Source organism: Ciona robusta, chromosome 9, assembly GCF_009617815.1.
Source record: "Ciona robusta chromosome 9, ASM961781v2".
NCBI classification, from domain to species: domain Eukaryota; kingdom Metazoa; phylum Chordata; class Ascidiacea; order Phlebobranchia; family Cionidae; genus Ciona; species Ciona robusta.
This window is the reverse complement of record NC_143243.1, coordinates 3,486,137-3,509,167: the sequence shown is the minus strand read 5'-3', so window position 1 is coordinate 3,509,167 and position 23,031 is coordinate 3,486,137. Positions and strand designations below refer to the sequence as shown.

Below are 23,031 nucleotides of genomic sequence, written 5' to 3'. Positions count from 1 at the left end.
TAGAAAATATAAAAAATCGGACGATAACGGCTGTCATGCCCTACTACGTAAGAATAAATTAAGATTTATTTAGTGAACAGTGACACGCATTTGTTTGCATCTAATGTATTATATTTCCACCAAGCAACTTCAATAACATTGTTGAAGAAGTAATGTGCGTGACCATGTTTTGGTACTTTATGGTAGGCACGCACGAGACTCTAATTGCACAATTTAACAAAACACAGTGTACACCGTTAGTTATATACTGTGTGTGCGTTATTTGTGGAATATTTTTAATTCTTCTGAAAAATTACAAAAATGACTGCAAAATTTACGTTTGAAACAAAGTATATACAACGAACAGTATACAGCAAAATAAAAAATCAAGGTTAATATAAATCGAAGCCGTCAACGCAGGAGGCAAAAGACAATCCCTCGCGGTGTATTAGCGTGCTAGAAATGTAATAAAACATCATTCTGGTCAATCTGCAGCCATATGCTCCTCAACATTGCCGTTCGGGTTTGCCTCGTTCCATTCCAAGGCTTCTTGTTTCATCTCCGCATATTTACTCTTGAAGAATCCAGTCTAATGACACAATGAACATAAATATAAAAAGATGCTGTTGTTTATACTACTGGTTTACATAGTTCTCATATTATGTTCAATGTTACTCAATGTAGAAATTGTTGTCATAATATGTTTTAAAAAAGAAGAAAAAAAGTGGGTATCTTGGCGAGTATAATTTATTTACACAACTAAAGTTACATGCATTTTAAACAATAAAAATACAGCTAAAGTCATTGTGGGGTAAATGGGACACTTTTAGCACAGAATATCCAAATATCCTGATCAAGTTTTGAACAAATAACAATGGTCTATGGGAGATGTAAAGATACAGTTTTATAATTTTGTGTTCTTTGTTTACTACCAAATTGGATGAGAAAATATAATGAAAAGGGGTCTCATCTTCTGCCAAAATGCAGTTTTTAAAAGTATACATATGTGTGCTGAAATAAACTACTTAAAAATTTGGCACTATTACTGATTAGAATTCGACATAGAGGTTCCATGGAATAAAATTTAAGAACCTTCTTGGTTGAGTGACAAACCATGGAACTTATTTTACAACTTACCTTGTACATAATTCCAATAATAAGAAGTAACAACAACAAGCCACCAATAGCAGCAAGAATATAAACCCATAGATAATCAGTTGTTGTAACAAATTCAGGTGCCTTCCAATGGTTGGCTGGTGTGGTGATCTGAAATTGATGTTCACTATGTTGTTACAAGGTTCAGAATTAGTGGTTGCTGACAAATTATTTGGAAAAACTGTCAAACAGACATAAATAACCACAGACATAAGGGTCAGTGCAAATTGCACAAATTTCCACTGATAGATTAACTTAAGTTTTGGTTTAATATTTATAAAATTGATTGGGTTAAATGCTATTTTAAGTTTAAATTTTAAAATTAAAAGTTTCTAATGAGCAATTCCCGACTCTTGGTCCAAAACACCTTATGTTCCACTCCACCAAACTATATATAACCTCATTGTCGAAGCTTAATTCTATATTTAAACATAAAACACTTTAAATGTCAGCATCATGCATTTTAGGTTATACTGTGGGGTAAGATGGGACACTTTTAGCACCTAATATTCAAGTATCCTGATTATATTTTAAACAATTAAAAATGGTCTAGAGGAGTTGTGAGGGTACGGTTTATAATGGTCTAAATGTTCTTCATATACTACCAAATTGGACAAAAAAATATAATGAAAAGGTGTCCCATTTTTCCTCACTACAGTATATATAAATATTTTTGTCTCATTTTTGTCATGTAATATTAATTTGACTGTTGCTTTAAAACTAAATAAGCTACAATCACAACAATAAACAAATTTATTGATTGACTCACAGTTTGAATAATATCCGTCAGTGGGTTTCCTTGTGCATCGACAAGGTAAGCTGATTTGTTTGCACTGAACAGAAACGTTGTTACAAAGTCAATCTGCGTCTTGTTCTGCAATTAAAACAATACCTTAGTATATAATAATGACTTCATTTGTCGCTTCCATTACGGTAGCGAAGATTTAGAAATATTTTAAACGAAAAAGACCGGATATGACGACAAAACAACAGTTGTTTAAACATGCTTACAGTTAAAAAGATATTCACATTTGTTTGGAAGAAAAAAGGGGTGGTCTCTACACCTAGCAGACAAAAAAAGAGCCGTTTATGTTTAATTATTATCAAGTTAAACTTCTAACAGAGACAAAAGTTTGCGTAAAGACACAACCCCTACAATATATAAGTTATAGGAGGTGTGATTGAAATTACAAAAAAAGTTTTATAAAGTAGTTAAAAATAGTTGACACCTATACATACATATTCATTTATTTTAAACAGCAGCAAGTCGGATAAAAACAACAACAAAATTCTTTTGAACAAATGACTGTTAAATGAACATTGGGTGTAGGAACCAATCATAAATGGTGAGTAATAAGACCCACATGATGCAACACAGCGTTGGGAATAACTTTATGACATACACACCTGTTGCCTTAAAGTTTTTGACCAAAGTTTAAATTTAGCTGAAAATTTCACGACATCATCTTGAGCAAGGTTGGAAATGTTGCATTTCAAACTTTGACAATAACCTGGTAGTGATGGACCACTGCAGTCCTATAAATGCAATATAAACTATTAGTTTACGATTACAGAGAAGAGTTCTTTCATGAACAAAATATACCTAAAATTCTGTTGAGATTTATCAATTATATTTAAGAATTAATAACCCAATAACTAGCCTATTGGTTGGTTTAATTGCTTCAGTTGTGTAAATTAGAAAATGGGCATGGTTACTACTCCAGTATTTTACATTTGATAAGATATTTTTTACTGTTGTATTTGGGTTTGCCCGGGATTTCTGTTAACTGCTTTTATAAAACCACATGCACTACTTTTAGCAGATGTAAAACTGTGATACACACATCTGGATCCAAAAGGACATGAGATTTAGGCCAGAGTTGGCTCATTACCACTACAGGGACTACACATCTACACCCAGCTTTACTTTAGTCACATAGTATTGTAAACTTAGGATAAAAATACATACGTAAGTGCCAGCACTCAAATTATCTGGATTAGGTAGTATGGTAACATTAGGAGTGGTGATGTTAACATTGGGTGGGTCAAGTGAGAGTTGGTATGGGTTGACTATTGAAGTATCGCACACACATCGAGCATTGCCCTGTATAAGTAATACAAAATAATCTTGTTATTGTAATTCTGTGTATGTTTATGACTAATATTGTGTGTGAATGAATGAATGTAACTCACTTTATCCTCGCGCAGCCGGAAAACGACAGTCCTTAACACACAGGTGTTAATACACCTCATGCCATCTTATGAGTTACCATGTATGTTACTTTGTGGGTGAATTTTTGGGTATTTTTTTATTATTTTTATGTATGGCTGATAATTTGGACAATCCATTAGTGACCATTGGGTTGAAGCAATTGCTGTTAAGTGTCTTGCCCAAGGACACATACGCCCACAACGGTAGCAGCGTGGAGCCTTGAACCCATTACCTCTGGGTTACAGGCAGGCGCTCTAACCACTATGCCACGGCCCTGGACAATATAAACAGCCCAATAAGGGTCTGTAATGCATTTTTATTCCTGTATGACAGGTGCTTGTCACAATTTTTTCTCTTTTTGGGTGTGGCAAGAGTAGTGAATGGGAATGGCAGTTAAAAATGTTTTTGACTGACCAAAAAACAGGAGACGCTATATTATGTTTGAGCTAAATTATTTTAACTAGAAATGTAAAAAAACGAAGATTTTAAACTAACTTTAAGAATATACTTAAATCTATGTCAAATATCACATCTTAGAGTATAGTATTTGTTACCCACCCCAGTTGTAAGACAATCTACTTTGTACAGATAAAACAAATGCATGAGATCTCCTATTTTGTTGGGGTAGTGGAGGGTTATAGTCGATTCAGGAACAACTGCATGTCCCTTTCCTTTGATCTGTCAAGTCGCTTTTATTAATAATTATTATACTCTATAAAAAAATTATACTAGCACCAGCATTGTTGAAATAACTGTAGGGCTACCAACCAATAAAGTAGAAGGGTATTGTTGGTGATTTTTGGACAAAAGTAAAATTTTAGTACAGTTGAGTAATCGGAAGAATGCATTCAAGTGGCATATTATAATTATCTTCTTGAATATTATCAAACAGCAAAATATGTTTAAAGGGCCACTTTTTTTAAAGGTCATTAGCACATAATATCCAAATATCCTAATCGTGTTTTAAACAATTAACAATGGTCTGTGGGAGGTTTTATAATTCTTTTTATTTGTTTACTACCATACGGAACAAGAAAATAGGATGAAAAGGTGTCCCATCTACCCCTACCTGCTATATACATGAGTTTAATTAAAAAGTCATAAATACCTCAAAATCAATGGGAATATCTCGATCAGCAATTTCTTCAACTGATGTAATAGTTACATTTGTATCGGTGAAGTTGAATGGAATGTTTTGAAGATTAACTTGGCTGTTGATGAAAGATAAGAATATGTAAATAAAAGTAAGACTTAACATTAACTTTTGTTTCTATAAGTTAGAAGTTTAACTTAATAATAATTAAACATAACCGGCTCGTTTGTCTGCTAGGTGTAGCGACCACGCTTATTTTCTTCCAAATAAATGTAATTAGGTTTTAACTGTTAGTGTGTTTTAACAACTGTTGACGATAAAACCTGTCTTTTTGTATAATTTTTTTGGCACCATTATTGAGACAGTGAAAGTTATTATTATTAACAGCTATAAAAAAACATCAAAAATCAACACAAATTATCACTATTATTTAAAAGTTTTTTTATCTTTACAGTGTAATACAAAACAAACTTCAAAAACTGGTTGCAAAAAAAATATTTTTATTATTATCATCTACTTTAACAAGAAATACCTGGTAACATCGGCTGCTGCAACATAGATGACTGGTGTGGTTGATTGAAAACTGTTGTCAGATGGATTTGTATCATTGCTTAAACCAAATTTCCTAAAATAAATTTTTTAAATAATTTCAGGACATTTACTTAATTACTTAACCAAGTGGAAATAAATATACAGGGTTGCATTTTGATTTAAACATTAAAACTAGGAATAAGAAGTAGGAAACTTGACAATAAATTAAACCTTAAAGATAAGTTAGAAAAAGAATAAAACAAACAGTTTTAAACAGATGTGTGAAGATTACTATGTATTTCTTCAGAGCAAAAAAACTCTATTTGCTTAAATGAGTGTAACTTATTTACCCTCTCATGGCAGGGTAACGACATTCGTTATAACACGGGTATTCTGTTTTATACACCTCATGCCTGCTTACAAGTTACCATGTATGTAATTTTATGGGTAATTATTTGTAGGGAATGTTTTTGTTTTAATGTCTGGCTGACAATTTGTACAACCCGTTAGTGACCACTATGTTGGAGCATTTGTAGTTAAGTGTCTTGCACATACGCCTACAATGGTAGCAGTGACGAGCCTTGAACCGGTAACCTCTAAGTTAGAGGCAGGCATGCCACATATTGTGCCAAGGCGCCAAACAATGCTTTAAAAAAAGAAGCATCAAAAAGGTATAGTACACTATGTGCAGATATTAAAACTAGTGATCCTTTCACTTTTTGTCAGGAATAGACACCGCTAATAAAAACACTGAACTTTAAAGCAAGTTGCATAGTCGCTAAGTGTAAAATGTTTTAAAAAAAACATAAAAAATAACGATAGGTAAAGGTTTTTTTAACTAATTCTAAAAAGAGTGAACACTATATTGTATCATCACCAGCAAAAATACTTACTTTGTATCAGCTAGTATATTGACTAAAACCCGGGGAATATTTCCAATGTTAGTCAGTTGATTGTATGAAAGCTTCAACTCAAAATAACACTGAAAAGAATGAAGTTATATTCAATTAAATGCACTCCTTTCTTCTTACTACACCTTTACAAATTAAAATTTTATCAAAACAATTACCACATAAAAATAATTTATTTAAATTTCTTTTTATTTGGTTTTACAAAGACAGGATTTACAAGATCAACATGAATAGTTTTATTTCTAATCTTTAAATCTTACCCACTGTCCTCTTTGCATAATACTTCCAAGGAATGCATTATATTTGTAACTTAACACAACTGACTTGGTTGAACCAACTGTTGTTGGGTCTTGACTTTGAATACATTGAACGTAGTCTGGATTGGAACTTTGTACATTCTGAGTCTATAAAAGAAATAAGTGAGTTAAATATTATTATCTGACACAGAAGACTAGCGTTTTTAAAAAGTGTTATGTATATATATTTATGTTTAAATAAATGAACAAATGTAACTTGCTTTCTCCTTGCGAGTCCGGTAAACAACAGTTGTTATAACACAGGTATTCATACACCTCGTGCATGTTAACAAGTTACCAAGTATGTTACTTTGTGGGTGATTATTTTTTGATGGATTTTTTTTGTGTATGGCTGATAATTTAGTCAACCCAATAATGACCACTGGGTTGAAGCAATTGCCCCTAGGGTCTTGCCCAAGGACACATACATCCACGATGGTAGAAGCAACGAGCCTTAAACCCATTACCTCTGGGTTACAGGCAAGCACGCTAACTACTTTGCCACTGCATTTTTTTAAAGTTATCTATGCCTATATAAAGTTGGAATTTTGAAACAAAGTCAACTGAACCATAATATACCAAAAAAGATAATAATTCTTACCCCTCCCCATCCAAGTGCTGATGTAAAACTAAGAGTAACTTGAGGGTCAAAGGCAGGTTCACCGGTATTTGTAAGGTTAAGCTTGGCAACTATCCGTTGTGTGTCTGAACCACGCGATATAACCAAGGTAGTTCCTCCATTGCTTAAGTCAGGGGTTGGTCTGCATGAAAAAGATTGTTGAGTTTAAATGTATTTTTAAAAATTGGTAAATTTTAATTTTTTTAAATATTAATATAACTGTTTTTTGGTATTAAATTGCCTTACTATCATATTTAAGGAAATACACTAGATGTTTGAAAAAGAATGATAAATTTAATTGTGTTTTAAATTTGTTAAAATAATGGTATAGGGTAACTCTTTTTTTGCAATTTGAATGGCCTTACTATCATAATAAAGTAAATACACATATGATGTACACTAGATGTTTGAAAAAGATTGTTGAATTCAGATGTATTTTAAATTTGGTGATTTGTAATTTAAAGTGTCAAGTTATAGTAATGTGATCAGTAACTCTGATCTTTGTTATATTAAGTGTAGTTTATGTATATTTACTTCATTATGATAGAAAGGTTATTTAAATTTCAAGGAAATAGTTATTTCTTTGTTTTAGTTATTTCATATAGAAATATTAAAAGGTGTGTAATAAGGTAATTTTACAGTTGCAACATGGAAAGATAAATGATCAGCTTATGTAAACCAGGGCACTGTTATTTAATGCATTTTCTATTTAAAGCAACGTTATGATAATCTTATGAATATTTATTACTTACCTAGGAATAATATATTGCGTTCCAGCAATGGACAAATCATATGAACAGGTTTGATCAACTCCACAATCGGTTTCAAAACTTGTCGATGCAGTTTTGACTTTTGGGATAAACCTGTGAAACAAATTAATATAGAAAACTAGAATAACTAGATGATATTTACTGAATGTGCATTTTAATATTTCTGACCATTTTATATCACACTGTGTACGTATATGATTACAGTTATTGGAATGTGTTATTAGGATTTATAATAAGTGAAACATTTTTTAAGATTTAATTAAGTTACTAAAAGTAAACTTTTTAAAGTCTGCTAGTTAGAAGTTGGTGCGTTTGGACTTAACAGTCAGACTTGTATAATTTGAAGGTCCCTAAATCTGAATTACTGTCCACAGTTAAGTAGAGAACAAAAACATAATACAAAAAAAACAGCCTAAACTTCTGAAAAAAAAGACCTATGCGTACGTGTGACACCATTATAAAATGTGTCTTTTATCCAAGAATTGCTTCAAAATATGAAGTATGAATCAACAGTAAACACGAACTTACGGGTCACTTATTGAAGAAAGAGGAACTGCCAGATGGCTGCTTGATAATGAATAAGTCATTGTAGCAACTATAGGTTCAGAATAATCTTCAATGCTTGTCTGAAATCAAATTAAAGTGAATGAATGCAATTTACCTTATCTTTGCGTGGCCGGAAAAAGACAGATTTTATAACACAGGTGTTCATACACCTCGTGCCTGCTTACGAGTTACCATGTATGTTACTTTGTGGGTGCTTATTTTTTGTGGGGGATTTTTTTTCATGTATGGCTGATAATTTGGACAACCCATTAGTAACCACTGGGTCGGAGCAATTGCTGTTAAGTGTCTTGCCCAAGGACACGAGTCTTGAACCTATTACCTTTGAGTAACAAACAGACACTCTAACCACTTTGTCACCACATCAGATGTAAGTTTCCTTTTAAATTTTTTAGCCATTTCTCAACCACACACATGGAGGCAATATCTCAGTTTTCAAGAATGCCCCACTACTGGGTGTAAAAGTATATAAATGTAACTGTTTATCCCCATGTGTCAGGTTATGGCAGTCATTGAAACACAGGTTTTCAGTTTCACACAACTCATGTCTGCTTACAAGTTACAGATGGGGACACAGCAAGCCATAACTTGGTTGGAGTAACTGCTTTTAGTGTCTTATCAAGGTAACATAATTGTAACGTCGTCAAGCCTTGAACCAGTAGGACTTGAAGCCATGACCCATAACCATCTCATCCGGGCTGATTTGTTTACCAATTAGCCAAAATATATACAAATATAGACAACACCAACAAAATAGTTCACAGCACAACTTCTATCTAACGTTATCTGGGCTGTGTTAGTAAAAAAAACTTGAGCAACAGTAAGCTGCCCAAATGAAATATGTAACCCAACATTTTATAATTTCTCCAACCCACAGAACACTAATGGATTGTCTAAAGTATGAGTTATACAGAATAAACAATCATCCATATATGTGATATACATGAAATCGTAAGTGGGAATAAGATTTGTAAAACAAAACAACCCTGCTAAAACAACTGCCTTTTTCCAGTCAGGCAAGGATAAGGCAGGTAGCACTCAGTTACACCATAGGAGTTACAACAAAAAAGTTACATTAAAAAATATTTTTACTTACTTTAACATAGACAGGATAATTAAAACAGACAGGGGCAGCAGGAGTAGTAATGTTCAAAACAATATCTCGACTTGTGTAACCATTAGCAGTTTGGTTGGCCTGATTTCTGAATTCCACTCTCTTTTTAGTGACTGAACTGTCCAATACAACAGAGAAGAGAGTTTCTGAAAAAACAAGATTGATATTTAGTAAAATGTTTGTACGGGTCGTGATTTTATGCAGTAAGATGTAAATAGGTTTTTAAACGTAAAAGTGTTTTAACAACTGCTGTTTTGTCAGGATATAGCGGCAAAACAACAGTTGTTAAAACACGCTTACAGGTAAAAACTTATTTACATTTAATTGGAAGGAAATAACCATCTTACTTATGCTTTTTTCAAGTCCTTTTCCAGAAAGTCCAATACATGCACGAAGTTGCAAGCAGTCACGAAATTCTCTCCGAAAACATTCAAATATCGGAACATTCAACTTGTTGAAGGTAAGTGTTGTATTAAACTTGGCAACCGGTCGTGTTCTGTAAATTACAAAAATGTAATACATTACTTTCTGTAAAAACAAAGATACCTGATTCCATTATTCAATACATAACATGGAGCATAACTTTTTTCTCACTATCTTAGAATATTCTATAACAACATGCACACAGTTTTGATGCATTTAAAAACGAGAAACAGTAAAAAAATGTGAATGTTAACAACATAAATGAATGTAAGTTAGTACTTATTCATTCAAGCGTGGCTGGGAAGAGATCATTATAACAGGGATGTTCTCTTTCATATAAAATAATATCATAATAACTTTATTAGTCTCTTCGATTACAGTAGCGAAGATTTAGAAATATTTTAAGCAAAAAGACAAGGTATAGCGATAAAACAATAGTTGTTAAAAAACGCTTATAGTTAAAATCATATTTACTTTTAGTTGGAAGATATAAGCGTGGTCGCTACACCTAGCAGATCAGGCACCTCCTGCTCCCTTAACAGGAGATTTGTATACTAGCTTGAAACAATTAAATTACCTAAATATGACAACAGTGTCACTTCTTGGAGCCCCCACTGCAACATCAGGGTAACGGTTTCCATCTAAATCTACACCACCTTGAAGAGATTGACCAAAGTATTGAAGATTTGTTCCAGACAATGCAGTGGCTGCAATTCTCTAAACAACATAAAAGACATTTTAAACAATTGCTTTACCTTTAAAGTTTTTTAAACCAAGCAAGAGTGAATGAATATGTTTAACAGCTAATTCCCCCACTGTACAGGTGGTGTCTTTCCGCACACTTTTGTGGGGGAAGACGGGACACTTAAGTGCATATTGTCTAATTTTTTTCCAAATCAAAACACATGATGGTTTTTGGGTAATATCATGAATTAGTGCTAGCATATCTTTATAAAATGACAACCGTTCAAAAAATATATTAAAACACACAAGGAGTTATTTAACGATTCGCACAACAGATGTAATTTTACTAATTCGAGAACACACAGGGTAAGATGGAACAGCCTTGTTAATTTGATTAATACATGATTTAATAATGGAAATTCACGTAAATAACACCAAGTAATATTAAAAATCATTCGACGTTGGTGAAATTTAGTAAACAACATTCTTACCTGTTTGTATTGGAGACTGTTAGCTGTGCCGAAGTCACTACTTCCGTGGTAAACATACACAACCCCTGCTCCATTGTCCGCGAGTGGTGCACCAATTATGACATCTTTAAAACCATCATTATTAAGATCTCCTGCCGATGAAATCGCTGAACCGAATCGACCACCCACGTCTTTCATTCCGGAAAATACTTTTGGTACGAACCCTGGACTTGCCTTTATATAAAAATTCATTTTAATTTCTTGTCCATTTTCGAGCGACACATGCACATTCACCAGCAGTAGAAGTTTAACGTGTCTTAGTATACAGAGACGTAAATGGTTTACTTGTAATATTTAAGATCCATGTGTCTTAGTGTTAAGATTTAAAAATCATGGTAGGTCTATTTTGACACCTTATCAGCGCAATCAACTTAAAACAGTTGGCCATCGCAGATTTCACAAAGTAAAAGAATAGTTAAACGCAATGTGTAGTAGGGTGGTGGAAGACACCTTTAGCAAATAAGATTAAACTATCCCGATCGTATTTTAAATATTTAACAAAAGTCCATAGAAGTCGTGAGGATGATACGGTTTAATAATTCATCGAATGTTCTTTGTTTACTACTTAAATGGGACGAAAAATAGAATGAAAAGGTGTCCCATTTCCCCCACTCTACTGTATGACTAATTCTGTTTACCCAAGCTTGTATGGAGTTTGAAGCTTGAGAGAGATAAACAAAGACTCTTCCTTCATCATAATTATCACCGATATATAGAGGAGCCCCAACAAGTAAATCATCTTTTCCATCACCATTGATGTCAGCAGAGAGCAATGTTGCGCCAAAATAACTTCCAAGTTGTTTGTAGCTACCGTATGCTTGAATAGTTTGAGAGTTGGTAAAGTTGCTGCTGCCGACTTGTGGTTCATACAAAACAACCTGTGCATGAATTTACCTTATAAATCGCAATACAATGTACATATAGTGAAACGCCCGTTTTGCTGGCGCACGGCCTACTAGAGATATCTCTAGTAGGCCGTGGCTGGCGATATTTTTTGTTCGTTGTACCAACGTGCCTCGTATTTTTTTATTCATGTAAATGGTAGTTGACGATTTAATACGTAAGTATAGTAGGGTGGGGGAAGATGGGACACCTTTTACCTCTATTTTCTCGCCCCGTTTAGTAGAAAACAAAGAACATTCAGGAAATTATAAAACTATATGTCCATAACTCCCATTGACCGTTGGTAATTGTTTAAAACACGATCAGGATATTTAGATATTATGTGCTAAAGGTGTCCCATCTTCCCCCACCCTACTATATAACAATTGTCCATACAACTTATACTTTATTTAACCTGTTGTTTTGTTGTACTTTATTTTAACAACTTTTGTTCTGTCGCTAAATCCTACGTCTTTATTTAAAACATTCTAAATCTTCGCTACCGTAATTGAATAGACAAAAGCAGTTATTGTATTATATTATTATAACCGAGTTGAAAATATGCAATTTTAATAACTTACCCCTCCTTCCAACATATATCGGGGTGCACCACTTGCCACAAACTGTTTGCCGCTGCCATCGTACAAACCAGTAGACACAGAATATCCTGTAATTTATAAGAAGCTCGTTACTTCGTATTCAATATATAGTATGGGTGGGGGAAGACGGGACTTGGCGTAAGAGATGTCCTTTTTAAAAAAAATGTCTTGTGTGTTGTTATATTTCTTTGAAGTTTTAACAATTAATAACGGAATGATAGTACTAATTCGTGGTACCACCCAAAAATCGCCAATATGTTTTGATTTTGGAAATATTGGGCAATATCTGCCTAAGTGTCCAGTCTTCTCCCACTCTGCTATATAATTTGATTGTCATCGAAAACGTTAAGACGCGAATGTTCCAAACGTAAACTAAGGAGCAAATATATCACCTTTAAAACTATATACGGAAACGCATGAAGCAATGACGTCTGTTCGTGATAGGTATTATAGTATTGTAGAGTAAGATGGATACCGTTAGCACATAATATCCCATATTTTCCAAACGTGTTTTTAACATTAAATACTAAATAGCGCATCATTATAGTCGTAGGGATACGTTTTTTTATTTTTAAATATCCTTTGTTTACTGCAAGAATGTGACGGTATAAATACATACATCATCTTACCCCCTGCCACACGCCATGCAAAACAACGTCGTATGTTCATTTAACTCCAGGAATATTTACGTATTTCACCTTTTGTCACGTACATGCGTATCGACAATAGAACCGTGTATAATCATAACAACGATTGCGCACGAGACTCTGTGTCAGACGTCAATAAACAAAAGTCGACAATTTATGCACCGTTAGAGTGACCACCTAAGTCCTAAACAGTATCACTAGCTGACTAGCGGCAGTTAAGAAAATAAATCAATCAGAAACATTTTCTCGTAAAATTAACGAGATTTATAAAGTTCTAACTCTTAAAAATAAAAATACGTTTAAATAAACATGTCAATACTACCAATGAAGGCGATATTTCATGTAATAATCGTCATTTAGTAGCTTTATAAAGTAAAAATAAACGAACCTAAATAAGATTCCTTCGTTCGGTTTGGTAAGACACCTTGTACTTGAGTGAATGTTGGAATATCCGCTGTTGTGTCTGATGCAGAGTCGTACTTGGTGATGGTTCCTGCCCAGTCGTATGCACCTGGTGCACCAAGTATCAAACGACCTGACTGTGTATACAAAACAGCGTAAGTTGGCTTTATTTAGCTACAACAGACACATAAACATGCATATACATAAATCAACTTAAAAGACATATATAAACATAAAACATGGACAAAGACAAACACATATGGAGACTTGCTGCCTGAAAATACAAGAAAGCTGTTTAACTGCATGCAACAAGTAATGATAAAACGACGAAACGTTTCAATAACCTGCAAAATAAAAGAATGTTTAAATCATAACGTACAATTAACACGATGTTTTAAATTAAACTAACTGTTGCCTAATATTCACTATGTAATCACACGTTGATAAATAGCACTAATACAACCTTGTTATTGCATCGTTCGTTTCATATTGCTGCGAACTTAAAAGGTTTCGTCGTAAAACAAAAAGCTCAAATTGCTACTCGTTCTATTTTTCTCCGTGTGACCGGCGCCACAACAAAGAACAATGCTTTGTATTATGATCGAATAGAGTCGAGCCCGTTTCAACCGGAAATGATCTCACGCTCGCGCTGCTCATGCAATGCACATTCAACAAAAGAGAGAAAGGAAATGACGTAACTTGGGCTTTGACGCAAGTACGTATATGGACAACGTCATAAGAAAAGCAATTAGACTCAAAGATTTGTCTGATTGATATACACTATCACTACACCGTCATAGGACCTACACTAAAACCAGAAATGAAATGCTTTTACCTTTGAGTCAAAAGTAAATTTAAGCTTTTTTAAAGTAAATTTAAGCATTTTAAACCTACTGGTTCTTAATAAATTGCTGCCATATGACAAATATATTTAGAGGGAAATAGACTTTATATTATACAGACAGTGCATTAGTGGCGCCACCTTATCAAAACTTGTGGAAAAACCGGCTTGGCATTGCATTAACTCGTTAGTAACACCTGGAGCCGTCGAACCTAAAGTAAGAAAAAATAAAAAATAATAAATTTTATTTCTCGCTTTAATTACGGTAGGAAAGATTTAAATATTTTAAAATAAAAAGATAATATATAGCAACAAAACAACAGTTGTTTAAATACTCTTTCAATTAAAAACTTATAGTAAGGTGGGAGAAGATGGGACATCTTTTCATTCTGTTTTCTAGTCCAATTTGGTAGTAAACAAATAAAATTCGAATAATTATAAAACCGTAAGCTCACGACTCCCATGAACCGTTGTTAAATGTTTGAAATACCACTAGGTTTTTTGGATTTTATGTGGTAAAAGTGTCCCATCTTACTCCACTGTACTATATAATAATAAACATATGTGGATGTTTTGGTGGTTTGAGTAATAGAATAATAATTAATATAAAATAGTAATAGAATAATAATTTGAGTAATAGAATAATAATTAATAAAAAGTTATTAATATAAAATAAAGTAAGTATACGAAGTAATAAAGTTCTTATTTAATCTAAACGCTTGTATTAATTCACCTTCCATAATTTGAATCCCACGTTGTAACTGAGACACCACACTGGATAGGTCATCAAAATTGTCAACTGTAATGATTCGATCCTTTGAACCAGCAATTAACTCAAGTTGTTTTAACTTATATTGTCCAACACCCACAGCAAACGATTCAACACCTTGTGCTTCTGCATATGCTGTAGCTCCAGGAAGCTGCCTGGAAAATGAAATGAGTATTAGTCAAAAAAAAATTTGCCACTGAGAAAATCGCACAAATCGTTTAGGTTTTCAAATATATTGCATCTTTATACGAACGTACAGTGTGTTTTCATTATCTTATCTTGTTCCATTTGGTAATAAACAAGGAATATTAACAGAATTAAACCGTAGTCCCTCTTAAAGGCCGTTGTTAATTGGTAAACGCACATTTTGTAAATATGGGATTTAGGGTTTAACTGTTTCCCATCTTACATTGTAAATAAATACCATTCTGTTAAACCACTGGTTATGCGTCCGAAAAATACGACAATTGAATAATGTTAAACACATTTGTGTAGTTTTCACTTTTTCGTCGATAAATCCGTATATAGTAAAGATGGGGGAAGATGAGACACCTTTTTTATTTCCTCGTCCCATTTGGTAGTAAACAATGGACACTCAAAAAAAAACGCACTCTTACGCCTCTGATGAGCCGTTGTTAAAAACACGATCAAATAATGTGTTAATAGTGTCCCATCTTACCCCACATTACTACCTCAAATTTACCACAAAACGATTTTCTTTGAATGCCCGTATACTATAAACACGAATGCTTTATAAATACAACAACAGGATATATTGTCGGCATCACAACATTTTATTGCACGTCGCTTGTTTTGTCTGTAACTGATTGTACAAAATACGCTGTATACTCACGTGGCATCGTCTGCGTTTCCGTCTGTTAGCAGAATCATTACTCTTCGAGCACTGGGGTAACGGCTCGTGCCCGAATTGAAATCTTCTTTAACTGTTTTGTTTATAGCGTGAGCTGTGTACGTTGTGTATTGCTGGTACTGTAATAATAACGTTGTGATGAACTTTGTGTGATGTAGTAAAATAATGATGTTACAGAATATAAGTTGGGGTAAGATGGTTTATGTTTTCTTTTCTTTTATCGTCTTATTTCGTAGTAAACAAAGAATGTTTACAAAATTATATAACCGTATCGTCATACCTCTACAGGAATGTTGTTATTTGTTACATGATCGAGAAAGTAGGATATTATGTGGCAATGGTATATATTAACCCTACTGATGCAAGCATCTACTAATACAAGCATTTAAATTTATCAAAGACTATATTACTTCATGTACTTACTTAAGTCTATATTAATGGCATTAGGAATTTTTTTATTACACAAACCACCCAAAGTATTTACATATGTTCATAACTATGTTTTTAACTGTAACCTAAGTGAGTTTTAACAACCGTTGCCACTCTATATTACTCTGTTCGGTGAAAAAATGTCCGTATTAACCATAAGTTGCATAATTCGTCTTTTAAAACTAACTTACGTAAATTGCGTCCACGGCTTGGTCGAAGAGAGTTTTGTTTTTAAATTGACCCAAACTTATTTCAGTTTTCATGTACGGCTGATCCTCACGATTCGGATAAAAATAAGAGTATTGGACCTGTAAGCAAAAACGTAAAGCGTGACACAATTAACTTGACTCTAAATATTTACCACTCCAACTTGCACTTGCTGTTTGATTTCAAAACCGTTTGTCACTTCTTTAATCCAGACTTTTACTTTGTCAAAACTTTCGTTTCCGACCGAGTAAGAACCATCGACGACAAACATTAGATCTATGTCTCGTTCAAAACAACCTGGCAACGAACAAAATGAGAACAGTCTTGGCTAGGTTTTAAAGTCAAACTGTATTTTACTGATTCTTTTTGAATTGAAATTAATATTTTGATAACCAGTTATCTTTCTGGGGTAATACCCCAATCCTGGCCTAAATCCTAGGACCGATGGCGTGCCACGCCACAGGACCTCACCCACATAGAATGGAATAGAACTAATTCTCTTCTGTGATACTTCGGAATTGTACAATGAGATATTTGTTAACAAAAGTTTGATGTTTAAACATATAAGATTATAGGTGAGGACACTAATGTATTTTAGGCTTTACAATTTTAAAATGCTGCAGTCACGAACTGACGCAAATTGACACGGTAACGAAATTGTGTTTCGAAAATTTTGTTTTCGTAATTATTCTTATGTAAACTTTGTTTTGTATTTTTAAAAATCGTTATTCGGTTAAAGCATGTTTTAGCCAAACATTTTTTGTAGTGCGAACGCTAGCAGAAATTATACGACCGTGCAGTTTCCTACATTTGAAGTAATCGCAAGGGTCAGCTAAGCCGATGTGCAATGGCCTATAGTCTCACCTTGGACCCACTGCCTGCCTGATCGCAGTGAAGGCCTTCGTCAGGTAAGTTAAAAAATTTTATCACTGCATACAATGTTTTGTATTTTAAATCCAAATCACAGTTTACACGGTTTAATCAGAGCTTGTTGTATAAATAATTATAAAATCAAGTTAAAATATTTTAACCTACTGTCTCTGCATGGGACCCTCTTGTGCCACTTAGTGATCATGTTTGAATCGCCACGACCAGGAGTTGATTCCGAAACATAACAAGCACCTTCAGCTTTGTATGCAGCACCACAGTCGTGGATACGCAAGTGGGCACAAGTCTAAAATAGAAAAAAATGGACATGCCTCCAAAACAATACAGTGTATATTGTAGGGTGGGGGAAGATGGCACACCTTTCCGTTTAGTTTTCTCTTTTTATTTAAAGATCATTCAATGAATTATAAAACCGTCTTTGGATATTATGTGTTAAAGGTGTCCCATCTTCCCCCACTTTACTATATTATAGATATTTGTTTGTTTCTATTACAAGAATAAACTGTTGTTTCTGTTAGAAGTTTAACTTGATAATAATTAAACATAAAGGACTCGTTTGTCTGCTAGGTGTAGAGACCACGCTTATTTTCTTCCAATTAAATGTAAAAATGTTTTAGCTGTAAGCGTGTTTTAACAACTGTTGTTTGTCGCTATATTCTGTCTTTTCGTTTAATAAATTTTTAAATCTTCGCTACCTTAATCGACGAGAACCAATAAAGTTAATTATTATTATTATTATTAAAGCACGAATACTTACAACAAGTGTATTCTTGGTTTCGAGGGAATAACCATCCGGTGAGTAAAATGGTTCATGTGTAAGCGAAATGCCCAAGGCATCCCTATCACTGATTTCAAACCCGCTTAGATCTCGTTGAACACCCGCACGCATACTACAGTTGTGATAACGCGTACCAGAAATATTCTTAAAGTTTTTCTGCATGTTTTCTGAGAAAAGTATTTGTTTAGTAAAGTTGTTATCAAAATTCCTTTTACATCAGCATACCACAGTAATATAGCGCGCCCATGGCCGAAGTTGATGTCAGAGCAGCTCTTAGTGACGGTATTGGTTCGATTATTGCAGTTCCATCTTCCTTGTCTGTGTCTTTGTAAGTTTTGACCTCTTCTGTTGGGGCACCTGCAGCTAACCTGTAAAACCATTCTAAAATAACTTATTCCAAAGTAATAGAAATTACCGACTGTATCGTGTCTTCTGTTCCGTCGTTAATTACTTGCAGAAACAACTGGTAACCGAAATATGAAGTTCCTTTAAAACTTTGATGAGTCTCACCAAATGTATTGGCTTCAATTGCTCGCGTAAAACGATGGTCAGTTTTACCACTCGCTTCAATGTTAAATCCACTAACTACTAACAATACTTCACACACGAAACCAAACGCTGGCCATAATAACAACCTTCTGCCCATTACTGACCTTGCTACAAAACAGCAATGCAAGTTATCCCTGTGGAAAATATGAATTTGATTTTCAGGTTTGAAACCATCGTTTACCAAACGCCGGAGAGAAAGTTTGAATAGAAGAGGAAATGACGAAACTTCATTCTTATACAACATGAATGAATCGAAATGTGCTTCCATGTGAGTACGTTACGTTAAAAGAACTCCCGTATCGCACAGTACGCGGATGGAAGTGAAACATATAAACCCATGTTATTACTAAAACACGAGCATAAACCTATCTCCATTTTACTGGGTATGTCACATATATATTGTTGGAAAAAATGGGAACTTTTTAGCACACATAATACTGTGGGGGAATATGGGATACTTTTAACACATTATATTCAAATATCCTGATGAGTTTGAACAATAACGTTCAATGGGTATCATAAGGATACGGTTTTGTAATCATTATTTGTTTACTTCCAATGGGACGAGAAAAAAAGATTAAAAACGTGTCCCACATTCCCCCAAACTACTATATAACGTCCTATATTTCCGAATGTCCCTTGAAAGAAAATAAAAAATGTTCTATCTTATTCAATCTACTACCAAAATAAAGGCAGTTTGCGGAGCAACGAATAAGTTTGTAGCGTCAATTTCGCCGAACGTAAAATAATCAGCTTCATGCACAACATGCATGAAGGAAATAAAACAAACTCACTTTACTTAATGTTGATGATGTACCAGCTTGACATTGTGTGAGATCGTTGTTGGTTTCATTGTTTGATGTACCTACGGTGGGTGAAATTGGGATGTAAACAAAATGCGATGATAATAGTACTGAAATATGAGCCGTTATTCTAGTTAATCTTGTACATATACAATATTTACTTGCACAAACATTATACCATATTGTAGGATAGGGGAAGACTGGACATCTTTAATACATTAATCTAAATATCCTGATCGTGTTTTAAACAATTAACAACGGTCTGTGGGAGTCGTAAGGATCCAGTTTAATGTTTCTTTTAATGTTCTTTGTTTACTACCAAATGGGACAAGAAAAAAAAACGGAACATGTGTATCATCTTACCCCACCTTAATATAATACATATGCATAAGCAGTAGACATTGTTTTTTTTTTATTGTACACCCCTACACCCTAAAGTGGATACTATACAAAACCATTTTTTATACTATGTAATATGGTAGGGTGGTAAAGATGGTCCATGTTTTTAATCATCAATTTTGGTCGCAAAATGACGTAAGTTTACCGACTTATTTACCAGTTTGCTCAAGCCTCTAAAAGAGAGTTAATAATTGTTAAAACAACGATTAGGAAATACGGGATTTTATACAAACGGTAGACATGTTACCCCGCAGTATTTTATATATGCTTAACTTGACTGAAAAAAAATGCTGTACTTACCGTCTAGTAATTGTATATCTCCTTGTAGTTGGTTCACTATTCCTAGCAATTCATTAAAGTCATTGACAGTAATAACTTTATCTGGTGAACCAGCTATCAAGACAAGTTCACTTAGGATAATCTTAGACCCAACCCCCACAGCAAAAGTTTCCACTCCTTCTTGCTTGGCTTCTGCTGCAGCAGACGACAAGTCTCTGAAATATATGTATATATTTAATTTCATAGAAATTGGGGTAACAGGTCAAGCTAGGTTTACATTCCATTGTTGGACATCACCCATATATAATATATTATCAGAGAAATAGTAGGGTGGGGAAAGGCTTGAAACCTTTAGCACATAATATCCAAATATCCTGATCGTGTTTCAAAAAACTAACAACGGTCTGTGAGAGTCTTGAGGGTCCAGTTTTATAACTCCTTGAAACTTCTTTGTTTACTACCAAATGGGTCGAGAAAATAGAATGGAAAGGTGTTCCATTTTTTATTAGGAGAAAAGAAGATGGGACCATTTTCATCATTTAAAAGAAGTGTGTAATATGCCAAGCACCGTCTTACTCTTTGTCAGTACTCTGTCCGTCTGTAAGGAGAACCATAACTCGTCGGGAATCAGGATACCTGCTCATGTTTCCTTTGAAATCTTCGTTGACAGTTTTCCTTATAGCATAAGCAGTGAACGTACTCCGATCGTGGTACTACAAGAACGTTTTCAGTTAAAGCAAATAAGATATTAAATGAACAATGTACTACTATGGGGTAAAATGGGACACCGAACAATTAACAATGCCATTTTAGAGTGACGGGGCTACGATTTTATAATATTACTAAATATTTTTTGTTTACTACCAAATAGGTCGAAGAAATAAAATGAAAACATGTTTCATCTTTTTCCATCCAATCACACAACCAAAATATACACAATTTAGCCCCTAATGTCCTGGCCGGTACTAGTATTTAGTGTCGAACCAGACATATTCTGCCCAATTTGCCACAAACAATTTTTACTTACTTTTATTTTATCCACAGCTGCATCAAACAATATGTGGTCTTTGTATTCGCCCAAACGGATTTCCGTTTTTATAAAAGGTTGGACAACTTTCCGGTATTGGTAAGTGGAATATTGAACCTGTATGTGGTTATAGAAGGGGTTTAGTTTTAACAATGGCTCAATACATTGTAGGATAGGGTAAGTTGGGACTTTTTATTCTATTTTCTTGTCCCATTTAGTAATAAATAAGGAGTATGTACAGAATTATTTAACCGTAGCCTCGCGTCTCTAACAGAGCGTTGCAATTTGTTAAAAGTAAAAATGCGATCAGGAAATACGGGTATTATAATATAGATGCTATAATAGTATCCCGCAGTGGCATATTTTTAACCGTTACTTCACATATGTTGTAGTTGCTTCACACATAATCTAGCATATTAAAGTTTCAGTTAATCGTCAGTAAAAAGAATAACATAAAATATTTCATTTTTTGCTTAATGTTAGAAAAAAGTAGCGTCGATTCGTCGATCCTATTATTTAAAAAAACAACACGCTATGGATATAAATTTGTACTGGGAAAGAGCGTCAGTAAAAACGAATCACGGAAGGCGTGGTGGTTAGGTCAGTTAAAGTATAGACTGGACCATGTGTGTGTGAACTCGGTTCTCAAGACTCATGTTCGTGATCATTAGAATCTTAGATACGTAATTCAATGCTTGTAATCGTCCCAAGGACCTATAACGATATTTTACTGAACCAAGTTGACAATGCGCTGTATTCCAATCAATTAAAAACGACACTAGACCAAATTATTCAATGTCATATTAACCACTGGCCTATTAAGATTCGTGGGCGCGCTTCAGAATTACGTCATGTAATAACATTCGATAATTTACAAGTGTGCGGCTGTATCAGTTTATTGTGGACTATTGCTGGGATTTTTTTGCAGTAGATTTGTTTTTCCATCGTGACCCAATCATAGGTTTAATACTGTTTAAAGCGGACTATGGGTTGTGTCTTTATGCATACTTTTGTTTCTACTAGAAGTTTAACTTAATTAAGCAGAAACGGCTCGTTTGTCTGCTAGGTGTAGCGACCATGCTTATTTTCTTCAAACTAAATGTAAATATTGTTTAAAATATTTCAAAATCTTTGCTACCGTAATCGAAGAAACCAATAAAAGGTATTATTGCAACCCACAGCATGCCAAACATGACTTACAACTCCGACTTGCACCGAGCTTGAAATATCGAATCCACTTGTCACTTGTTGTATCCAATGTTTGACAACTTCAAAACTTTCGTTCCCGACAGAGCGGGAGCCATCAACCACAAACATAAAGTCGATCATTTTCTTGTAACATTCTGAAAACAATAATAATTGGTACAGTGGGGTAAGATGGGATACTGTTCGCACCTAAACGCAGTATTTGTTGGTCAGGTTTGGACAATTAACGACGCTACTTTAGTCACAAAACTACAGGTATAAATTCTGTAAATACCTTTCGTTTACTATAAAAAACGACAGGGACAATGAAAACATGTCCCATCTTACCCCACCCCAATTAAAGATGTTGTCCTGACGCTTTATAGCGGAAAACTTTACTGATCTGTACCAAATAAATGCATGACGGTAACGAGCCAATTACAGCCTAAAACTAAGGTCCCTTTGCATGTCTCACTGCAGTAGCTCATCTATACAGAATAGAAATATATGCATTCCACTTTGGTGTACGTATTTACGTTTCATACATTTCGTTTCGGCTTACGAGTTTTTACTTATGTAACTTTGTAGGTATAAT

General features: G+C 34.1%; 1 protein-coding gene and 1 pseudogene across 2 annotated transcripts in view; both read right to left on the bottom strand.

The window, feature by feature from the left end:
• Positions 1 to 89: 89 nt before the first annotated feature.
• LOC149730920 (integrin alpha-X-like) overlaps positions 90 to 23,031 on the bottom strand; it is a 25,617-nt gene continuing 2,675 nt past the window's right edge. Inside the window, exons 5-38 of one of the 2 annotated variants that reach the window (XM_089885198.1) lie at positions 22,452 to 22,594; positions 21,252 to 21,368; positions 20,801 to 20,937; positions 20,246 to 20,439; positions 19,538 to 19,608; positions 18,848 to 18,975; positions 18,420 to 18,562; positions 18,174 to 18,361; positions 17,564 to 17,702; positions 16,683 to 16,825; positions 16,513 to 16,629; positions 15,875 to 16,011; positions 14,986 to 15,176; positions 14,394 to 14,464; positions 13,398 to 13,548; positions 12,345 to 12,430; positions 11,520 to 11,759; positions 10,843 to 11,055; positions 10,245 to 10,384; positions 9,592 to 9,740; positions 9,227 to 9,390; positions 8,095 to 8,192; positions 7,549 to 7,659; positions 6,779 to 6,938; positions 6,142 to 6,285; positions 5,864 to 5,952; positions 4,972 to 5,064; positions 4,455 to 4,557; positions 3,905 to 4,024; positions 3,104 to 3,238; positions 2,542 to 2,670; positions 1,904 to 2,008; positions 1,117 to 1,245; positions 90 to 568 (exon numbers count right to left, since the gene is read on the bottom strand). In XM_089885198.1, coding sequence (XP_089741324.1) covers positions 464 to 568; positions 1,117 to 1,245; positions 1,904 to 2,008; positions 2,542 to 2,670; positions 3,104 to 3,238; positions 3,905 to 4,024; positions 4,455 to 4,557; positions 4,972 to 5,064; positions 5,864 to 5,952; positions 6,142 to 6,285; positions 6,779 to 6,938; positions 7,549 to 7,659; positions 8,095 to 8,192; positions 9,227 to 9,390; positions 9,592 to 9,740; positions 10,245 to 10,384; positions 10,843 to 11,055; positions 11,520 to 11,759; positions 12,345 to 12,430; positions 13,398 to 13,548; positions 14,394 to 14,464; positions 14,986 to 15,176; positions 15,875 to 16,011; positions 16,513 to 16,629; positions 16,683 to 16,825; positions 17,564 to 17,702; positions 18,174 to 18,361; positions 18,420 to 18,562; positions 18,848 to 18,975; positions 19,538 to 19,608; positions 20,246 to 20,439; positions 20,801 to 20,937; positions 21,252 to 21,368; positions 22,452 to 22,594 — 4,583 coding nt within the window. In that variant the 3' untranslated portion in view covers positions 90 to 463. Of the gene's footprint in view, positions 569 to 1,116; positions 1,246 to 1,903; positions 2,009 to 2,541; positions 2,671 to 3,103; positions 3,239 to 3,904; positions 4,025 to 4,454; positions 4,558 to 4,971; positions 5,065 to 5,863; positions 5,953 to 6,141; positions 6,286 to 6,778; positions 6,939 to 7,548; positions 7,660 to 8,094; positions 8,193 to 9,226; positions 9,391 to 9,591; positions 9,741 to 10,244; positions 10,385 to 10,842; positions 11,056 to 11,519; positions 11,760 to 12,344; positions 12,431 to 13,397; positions 13,549 to 14,393; positions 14,465 to 14,985; positions 15,177 to 15,874; positions 16,012 to 16,512; positions 16,630 to 16,682; positions 16,826 to 17,563; positions 17,703 to 18,173; positions 18,362 to 18,419; positions 18,563 to 18,613; positions 18,976 to 19,537; positions 19,609 to 20,245; positions 20,440 to 20,800; positions 20,938 to 21,251; positions 21,369 to 22,451; positions 22,595 to 23,031 lie in introns of both variants that reach the window. The other variant, XM_089885197.1, reaches the window with a different exon arrangement.
• LOC149730921 (U1 spliceosomal RNA) lies at positions 17,290 to 17,444 on the bottom strand (annotated as a pseudogene).